We start from the raw sequence: 9,606 nt of genomic DNA, 5'->3' as shown, positions 1-9,606 counted from the left end.
TGGAGCTCCTAAAACATGTCCTCTGGGACCTCACAGCTCTAGAAACTTCATGTAACCTCTGTGGATGTGTTTGAACTATTGCATAACCTAATTTGGAGGGAATATTGGAAACACTATCCCCTTCACATAGATTCAGTGTTTTTGTTTTGGCTATCATCTGGCCTCTGCAGTAATTTCCATAAAGAATTGAAACATCTCTTTGTAATAAAAGTTCAGATTTCTAGATTCAAATACAGTCAAATGTTCCAGGAGAAGCTCAAAAAACATTGCATGAGTGAATGCCACTGAAATCTTTGGATTTCTGTGAAGTAAGTGTAAATCCTTCTGTGGGAAATGTGTTCTTTCGTGTATGAAACAAGTAGAAAGCCCTTTGGGGTCAGGCTGACCAGAAACACGGTTTAGTGTACGAAACAGTGAGCCACAGGGGAGAGACGCCTGCATCCCTATGTTGGGCCCTTGATCCCCCATCTCTTCTTCAGGAGGCCCCATAACAAAGATGGGTGTATAAGGAAAATTCACTTATCTTTAAAAGTCTTATCTTTGGTTTGGCATTGTGAAGCATGTTTGAAGGTTAGGGTGAAAAAACAGGTGTTTTAAAAGACATTCCCTTTTTCACAATTCCACTTTTATGTACAAAGGCCTCAGAAACCCAGAAAACACCATTGTCCTGGTGTTTTCCTAGCCGTCAGAATGCCTGCATTTTCTCTACTGTTGTTTACTGCAGGAGGGGACTGTGAGTGTTGCTGAAAACGTCCGCTCCTGCTAACCCATCACAAAGACCCGCAGTGACTTGTTTCCTTGTGCTTTTTAACCTTCACACCTACCAGACACATCAGGCTTCACTCCCACCTGGCGCTGGCACTAAAAATAACCGACTCCAGGAGCAAGCCACTTTACACCATTACACCATTTACACAGTGGTACAGCTCCTGGCTTCCAGAACTGTGTCTGCCCCGGCTTGTTCCCACTGCTGATTCTTGTTTCTTTTTAAAAATTGTTTTGGCTGCACTAGGTCTTCATAACAACAGGCAGGCTTTCTCTAGTGTGAGCACGTGGGCTTAGCTGCACCTCAGCATGGGGATCTTCGTTCCCAGACTAGGGACTGAACCCACACCTCTGCCTTGGAAGGCAGGTTCTCAACCACTGGGCCAGCAGGGAAGTCCCTCCCACACCCCCGCCACTACTGTCTTTCACCTTGAAACTTAGGAGAAGACAAACCCTTCATTCCCCAGAGCTGCCCACGGACACACAGGTACCATGCACATGTGAAAAACACCGTATTTTAAGAAGAATTAGAATCAAGTGTCTCTACATAAACCCTCTTGTTCTGCAGTTGACGAGGGTAAGATGCTTATATTTTGAGGAGACACTGGGCTCAGCAGGAAAGGGGAAAGGAGTCTTTTTAAACTGGATTTTAAAATCATTTGGGACCTAAAATCTTAATGTGGAAACACCTAGATCTGTCGTCACACAGCCCTCCGGTTCATTTCTCACATGGGTGTGGAAGGTGGAAATCACTCAGTTTGCTACTGGCTCATAGCATCGCTACTTCCCAGTCACTTCCCAGGCTTGGCAGCATTTGGAAAGAACCCACACCTTTCCATTCTTGCCATGTTATACAGAGTACATATTCTCTGAAGCCTTCTAAGATGTTCGCAAACAGCACCTCTGCTTCAAGAAGCCCCGCACACATGTATCGAGTGAACAAGTACAAATTTAGCAATTTTAATCAATGTCCTTGCAGACGAGTGTAGATATGTATATGCATATATACATATATATATATATATATCTCAAAATTGAGAATTTACAAGTAAGATTTGATACATTTGGTCTAGCAGTGGGTAAGTCCACAGAATAAATCTTAAGTAGGCTACATTTCCTTCAGTGGCGTTTTTAATAATTCAGTTCTACCGCATAGAGAGGGATCCAAAGCCTAAATTTAGCTACTTTGGGAGGAGTCCAGTGAGGAAAAAGAAAGCGGGTGGTGTTCCATGAAGCGAGCTGAGCATGTTGATACTAATCCCTGGAGATACTGAAGCATCTGAACTTTGGGCCTAAAAAGGATGAAAATTGCACCGTGCATCCCCATAGCTGAGTGCCTGTGCCATCTCTGGGATGTGCTGTTATAAGTAAAACCTGTAGAGAAGCAAAGTTAACAGCAACACTGAAGCCGGTGTGTGGTCCAGGCCAAGATGTAGGACTGAACTCCAGACTGAAGACGCCTGAAGTGTCCAGTGTCCACTGTGTGGCCTTGCTGACACCGGGGACAGCAGGGGGCTTGGGACACTGCCTCTTCTGCTCGCAGGCCCTCACTCAAGTGAACGAGGGGGTCGGCAGGGCGAGCTTCTGGCACGATCTTCCTGCAGTTACCACTTCCCCGGGATGGAGACCCCACACTCGTACCAGGCCACATAGTAGTAGGGAGTTCCAAAACCTATGTTGCCGAAGCTGACTGGCTCCTGGCGGTACTGGCGATAGTAGCCTGGAAGGTTAAAAAAAGAGAGAGAGAGAGAAAGAAAATCCATCTGTGACACTGTGATTTATAATAGAAAATGGATATTTGGTTTTCATCCCCAGTCCTGGCACAAGGCTCCCCAAACCTTTGGAATTTCCTGAGTGGTGAGAGCAATAACTCTGATGTTGAAGCTGAAACTCCAATATTTTGGCCACCTGATGTGGAGAGCTGACGCATTTGAAAAGACCCTGACGTTGGGAAACATTGAAGGCAGGAGGGGAAGGGGACGACGGAGGATGAGATGGTTAAATGGCATCACCGACTCAATAGACATGAGTTTGGGTAGACTCCAGGAGTTGGTGATGGACGGGGAGGCCTGATGTGCTGCGGTTCATGGGGTTGCAGGGTCGGACACGACTGAGCGACTGAACTGAAGAGCGATAAAGCTGTCTGGGAAATGATTATTTCATAATAAACCTCTTCAACTACATGTGGGCTCATGTTAATGAAGTGGCTTCTGGAAAGCACCTGAGGGTAAGGGCTGGTCACCAGAGGACCAACCATGGGAATATGGGGTGGGGGCTTCCGTCCCAGCCCCAGCCTCAGGGAGGAGAGAGGAGCTAGAGGTTGAGTGCAGTCACTGATGGTCAATGCTTTCATCAATTGTACCTATGTAACGAAGCCTCCATGGGCTTCCCTGGTGGCCCAGTGGTAAATAATCCACCTGTAATGCAGGAGAACAGGCGATGTGAGTTCAGGCCCTGGAAAGGAAAATCCTCTGGAGGAGGGAATGGCAACCCACTCCAGTATTCTTGCGTGGAGAATTCCATGAACTGAGAAGCCTGGTGGGCTACAGTCCATGGGGTCACAGAGTCAGACATGACTGAGTACTAAGCACGCAAGCGGTGAAGCCTCCATAATGCGGGTGGGCCTCGTCCAATCAGTTAAAGGCTCAAGTAGAAAAAGACTGACTTTCCCTGAGGACAGGGGTATTCTGCCTTCAGACTTGAACTGCGACATCAGCTCTTCCCTAGGTCTCCAGCAGCCTTGTTGGGCTACCCTGTAGATTTTGGACTTGCCAGTTTCCACAATCATATGAGCCAATTCCTTAAAATAAATTTCATTCTCTATTTCTCTCTCCTCTCTGTCTCTCTGTCTCTATCTTTTTGCTGTTGGTTCTTTTTCTCTGGAGGACCTCGCCTAATATACTTGTTTTACTGGAGTTAATAATGTAATACAAATTGTTAACTTTGAGATGAATATACGCATTTCCTCTTACAATGCCATCATGAAATAATTGATACACAATCTCCTGAAACATATCCTGGTTGGTTTGCATTTATTTATTTTTTCTTTCTCTGTATTCTTATTCATGCCATCCTCCACCTAGAAGACTCTCTAATCTTTGCATGAATTTTTATGACTCAGCCCAGACTCTGCCTCTTCTGAAAACTTCCCCTGGCAGCCTCAAGTTGCCTGCTTCTCTTGAACTCAGAGACTGACTATAATCTGCACGATTACCTGATAACGGGACAACAATGGGACATAACTCGCCATTGTCTGCACTTTAAGTTGTCTGCTCTCGTTACCTTTCATTTATTTATCCTCTCTTTCCAATTCTGACTATGTTTCCTGACAGTAGCGATAAGGTCTTATATTCCTCTGTATCCCTACCTCTCCAAAGTAAAAGGGAAAGTGTTAGTCACTCAATTGGGTCCAACTCTTTGCGACCTCATGGACCACAGTCCTCCAGGCTCCTCTGTCCACGGAATTATCCAGGCAAGAATACTGGAGAGGATAGCCATTCCCTTCTTCAGGATATCTTCCCGATCCAGGGATCAAACCTAGGTCTCCTACATCACAGGCAGATGCTTTACTGTCTGAGTGACCTCTCCAAGGCTCAATCCAAATACAGCATAGGGTAGGAGTACTTTGTTGATTCCTTATTTTTATGATCAAAAATGCTGCTTACATCCATCTTCAAATGGTAAACCAAAGGCAGAGATACTGTGAATTTTCTCCTTATGTTGGCCCTCCTCCTCACCCCCCAGTGTAATTGGTCAGGCCTTTGTTCACGTTACCTTGAATGTTAGGGAGGGCTTCAATGTAGGACTGAGGCCCTGTTCTTCCATCAAGATGTGAATCCACAAATTGACAGTGGTCTTCACCTCTTCCCCAACTGTCCCCAATGCTGTAGAATGTATCTGCAAAAAGGAATTTGATGAGTCACTGACTGACCCAAAAATGCTACAGGTGATTTAGGAATTTGCACAAACTTGAAGAACCAACACCAAAAAAAAGATGTCATTTTTATCATATAGGGCTGGAATGCAAAAGTAGGAAGTCAAGAGATAACAGGCATATTTGGCCTTGGAGTACAAAATGAAACAGGGCAAAGACTAACAGAGTTTTGCCAAGAAAATGCACTGGTCATAGCAAACATCCTCTTCCAACAACACAAGAGAAGACTCTACACATGAACATCACTAGATGGTCAATACTGAAATCAGATTGATTATATTCCTTGTGGTCGAAGGTGGAGAAGCTCTATACAGTCAGCAAAAACAAGACTGGGAGCTACTGTGGCTCAGATCATGAACTCCTTATTGCCAAATTCAGACTTAAATTGAAGAAAATAAGGAAAACCACTAGACCATTCAGATATGACTGAAATCAAATCCCTTAGTATTATACAGTGGAAGTGACAAATAGATTCAAGGGATTAGATCTGATAGACAGAGTGCTTGAAGAACTGTGGACAGAGGTTCATGACATTGCTTGGGAGGCAGCGATCAAAACCATCCCCAAGAAACCAAAATGCAAAAAGGCAAAATGGTTGCCTGAGGAGGCCTTACAAATAGCTGAGAAAATAAGAGAAGCTAAAGGCAAGGGAGAAAAGGAAACATATAATCATCTGAATGCAGAGTTCCAAAGAATAGCAAGGAGAGATAAGAAAGCCTTCCTCAGCAATCAGTGCAAACAAATCGAGGAAAACAATATAATGGGAAAGACTAGAGATCTCTTCAAGAAAATTAGAGATACTAGGGAATATTTCATGCAAAGATGGGCACTAAAAAGGACAGAAATGGTATGGACATAACAGAGGCAGAGATATTAAGAAAAGGTGGCAAGAATACATGTAAGCTGCTACTGCTACTGCTGCTAAGTTGCTTCAGTCGTGTCCAACCCTGTGCGACCCCATAGACGGCAGCCCATCAGGCTCCCCCGTCCCTGGGATTCTCCAGGCAAGAACACTGGAGTGGGTTGCCATTTCCTTCTCCAATGCATGAAAGTGAAAAGTGAAAGTGAAGTCGCTCAGTCGTGTCCGACTCTTAGCGACCCCATGGACTGCAGCCTACCAGGCTCCTCCACCCATGGGATTTTCCAAGCAAGAGTACTGGAGTGGGGTGCCATTGCCTTCTCCCAGAGCTATAAAAAAAAGATCTTAATTACCCAGATAACCATGATGGTATGATCACTCACCTAGAACCAGACATCCTGGAGTGCGAAGTCAAGTGGGTCTTAGGAAGCATCACTATGAACAAAGCTAGTGGAGGTGATGGAATTCCAGTTGAGCTATTTCAAATCCTAAAAGATGATTCTGTGAAAGTGCTGCACTCAATATGCCAGCAAATTTGGAAAGCTCAGCAGTGGCCACAGGACTGGAAAAGGTCAGTTTTCATTGCATTTCCAAAGAAAGGCAATGCCAAAGAATGTTCAAACTACCACACAATTGCACTCATCTCACACATTAGCAAAATAATGCTCAAAATTCTCCAAGTGAGGCTTCAACAGTATGCAAACCAAGAAATTCCAGATGTTCAAGCTGGATTTTAAAAAGGTAGAGGAACTAGAGATCAAATTGCCAACATCTGCTGGATCATAGAAAAAGCAAGAGAATTCCAGAAAAACATCTACTTCTGCTTCAATGACTATCCCAAAGCCTTGGACTGTGTGGATCACAACAAACTGGAAAATTCTTAAAGAGATGGGAATACCAGACCACCATACTTGCCTCCTGAGAAATCTGTATGCAGGTCAAGAAGCAACAGTTAAAACTGGACATGGAACAATGGACTGGTTCCAAATTGGGAAAAGAGTACACCAAGGCTGTATACTGTCAGCCTGTTTATTTAACTTATCTGCAGAGTACATCATGTGAAATGCTGGGCTGGATGAAGCACAAGCTGGAATCAAGATTGCCAGGAGAAATATCGATAACCTCAGATATGCAAATGATACCACCCTTGTGGCAGAAAGCAAAGAGGAAGTAAAGAGCCTCTTGATGAAAGTGAAAAAGGAGCACGAAAAAGCTGGCTTAAAACTCAACATTCAGAAAACTAAGATCATGATATCCAGTCCCATCACTTCATGGCAAATAGATGGGGAAACAATGGAAACAGTATTTTCTTGGGCTCCAAAATCACTGTAGATGGTGACTGCAGCCATGAAATTAAAAGGCACTTGCTCCTTGGAAGAAAAGTTATGACCAACCTAGGCAGCATATTAAAAAGCAGAGACATTACTTTGTCAACAAAGTTCCATCTAGTCAAAGCTATGGTTTTCCCTGTTGTCATGTACAGATGTGAGAGTTGGATCATAAAGAAAGCTGAGTGCCAAAGAATTGATGCTTTTGAGCTGCGGTGTTGGAGAAGACTCTTGAGAGTTCCTTGGACTGCAAGGAGATCCAACCAGTCAATCCTAAAGGAAACCAGTCCTGAATATTCAATGGAAGGACTGATGGCTGAAGCTGAAGCTCCAATACTTTGGCCACCTGATGGGAAGAAGTGACTCATTGGAAAAGACCCTGATGCTGGGAAAGATTGAAGGCAGGAGAAGGGGATGACAGCAGATAAGATGGTTGAATGGCATCAGGGACTCGATGGGCATGAGTTTGAGCAAGCTCTGGGAGTTGGTGATGGACAGGGAAGCCTGGTGTGCTGCAGTCCATGGGGTTGTTAAGAGTCAAACACGACTGAGCAAATAAACTGGACTGAAGAGGGCACATTACTTACACTGTGTGTCATACTTTCCATGTTTGAAAGATGGTGATAATGGCACTGATTTCAAAGCATTGTAAGGATTTATTGAGATCATGTATGCTATATACTTAGCAAGTGTTCCTTAAATGGAAACTATGAATATTATAGGCATTTTCAGCCAATAAATGAGAGACCTTTCTACTCTACGGTTTCAAAAATGTGGAAGCTCTGGTAGTCAGAGAATAGTTTATGAAACCATTATGAAAAGCATGAATATGTGTAAAAATAGTGGGACCTATTTTCACAGGAAACTAGAAGTAGGGTGTGTCTGTAGCAGGAGGTGCTGTCCTTGGTCCTGAACCAGAGCTGCACAGTAGGGCCGAGTTGTTTCTCTCAACCCTGCGATACCAGACATGGCTGTGTAATCTCTCCCAGGAATTCTGAAGCAGAGGAGGGAAAGGGCAGTGTGGGAGAGGGGGCAAAAAGCAGAGAGAAACAGATACTGCTTGTCGGGAAGGCATAAGCACTGAGAAATTGCTGGAGTGGGGGATGGTTGGGGAGATTTTGACATTATCGAGAAATGATGATCACTAGCAACAAATAAAAGAACAAAATAACTGACCTATGATAAAATATAAACCAGCTGCAGGAAAGGTTTTTTTAATGTTATGATAAAAGAGTAAAAGTTGTACGAATTTTGAAATATAAAACAATTATGCGTAGGTGGGTGAGTCAAAGCCAGCTGGGTAGAAATGGCATTTTGAAACGTTAGTAGTCCAAAGTACGTATGTTATTCTCTGTTTGAATCCCCTATCATGATGAAAACAATGTGATTTTTGTTTGGACACAGCATAAATAGTGCAGGTCATCTATGTTTCACCACCTACATTTTTTTTCTGTAAAGTTGTGCCGGTGGCAAAGACCGTAGTGTGGACGGACTTGTCCTCAATAATTCCAGCTTACACGTGTGCCTACTGTTATAGAATCAACAACAAAGAAAAATGGCCTTTGATTTTCTAATAGAATTCTGGACTTCATTCCTAAAAAGTAGTCGATTTAATATATATATATATATACTCTTGAGTACCAATGTGAAAACAAGTCACTCTGGCATAGAGCCTGCAAAACTGGTTTGCATTTGAGCCAGACTGAGACATGAATGGTCCACACCTCAGTTGCATTCTGGTGCACCTGCTATGTCAAGCTAGTATCTGATCAACTAGAAACTTTTCATACCTTCCCTCGGCACACCATCCCCGAAGACCTACCTTTCAGGTTGTCACTGAGGTAGATCTTATACCGCAGTGAGTTGCAAAGAACGACTCCCACAAACTTCCTGTACCAAGTCCGCTTCACATACTGTCGGCCGTGGCAGTCCGTGTAGCCAGGGTCATGTTTGAAAGCAAACGGGATCCAGATGGGCTCGCCACCTGGACAACACAAAGCACATCTTCCAAGTCACAGTGCTTCAGTGTTTTGTTTTTTTTTTGTACTTTTAATCCATTTTGCTATCTTTTCAGCAATTTAAAATATTTAAGGGGGTTAGGAAAATAGTTACAGCTTCATAGGTTATTGGCCACCCACAATGGTTTTTATAGCTATTGTCTGGGCTGTGGTGTACTTACTCACTCAGTTGTTTTTGACTCTTTGCAACTTCATGGACTATAGCCTGCCAGGCTCCTCTGTCCATGGGAATTCTCCAGGCAAGAATACTGGAGTGGGTAGCTATGCCCTCCTCCAGGGGACCTTCCCAACCCAGGAATCAGACAGGGGTCTCCTGCATTGCAGGTGGATTCTTTACCCGCTGAGCTACCAGGGAAGCCCAGCTATTGTCTACTGGGGCCCTATCTAACAATTTCCAGACCATTCTTTTCCCTAGATTAGGAGAGCAGGTGCAAAGAAACCACAGAAGTTGTTCGAAAATTATGACAATACAAAAATGGTTTGGCATGTCTACTTGTGAGTAACCATAAAAATCTCAAGTTCAATATCCAACAAACATTATTAGAATGTCAAGATTATCCAGAAGAGAAACTTACCTGGTGGCCTCACAACAAGAAGAGGATTATCTGTAGAATGAAAAAGAAACAGCTGACTTCACTATTATGTCATGGAGCCACATAACTATGGAATTTTTTTGTAACTGAAAGGGCTTACCAAGCTGCA

At 43.7% G+C, this 9,606-nt stretch overlaps 1 protein-coding gene across 3 annotated transcripts in view; it reads right to left on the bottom strand.

Moving 5' to 3' along the window:
* Positions 1-1,696: 1,696 nt before the first annotated feature.
* The window catches only part of FNDC1 (fibronectin type III domain containing 1), a 112,086-nt gene continuing 104,176 nt past the window's right edge, over positions 1,697-9,606 (bottom strand). For all 3 annotated transcript variants that reach the window (XM_040238914.1, XM_040238915.1, XM_040238916.1), the window contains 4 exons: positions 9,480-9,509; positions 8,709-8,870; positions 4,540-4,662; positions 1,697-2,485 (listed from right to left, as the gene is read on the bottom strand). In XM_040238914.1, coding sequence (XP_040094848.1) covers positions 2,370-2,485; positions 4,540-4,662; positions 8,709-8,870; positions 9,480-9,509 — 431 coding nt within the window. In that variant the 3' untranslated portion in view covers positions 1,697-2,369. The remainder of the gene's footprint in view (positions 2,486-4,539; positions 4,663-8,708; positions 8,871-9,479; positions 9,510-9,606) is intronic.

The sequence above is a fragment of the Oryx dammah genome, unplaced genomic scaffold (assembly GCF_014754425.2).
Source record: "Oryx dammah isolate SB20612 unplaced genomic scaffold, SCBI_Odam_1.1 HiC_scaffold_4, whole genome shotgun sequence".
Lineage (NCBI taxonomy): Eukaryota > Metazoa > Chordata > Mammalia > Artiodactyla > Bovidae > Oryx > Oryx dammah.
Note: the sequence above shows the minus strand (reverse complement) of the source record. Positions and strands in the feature narration are given on the sequence as shown.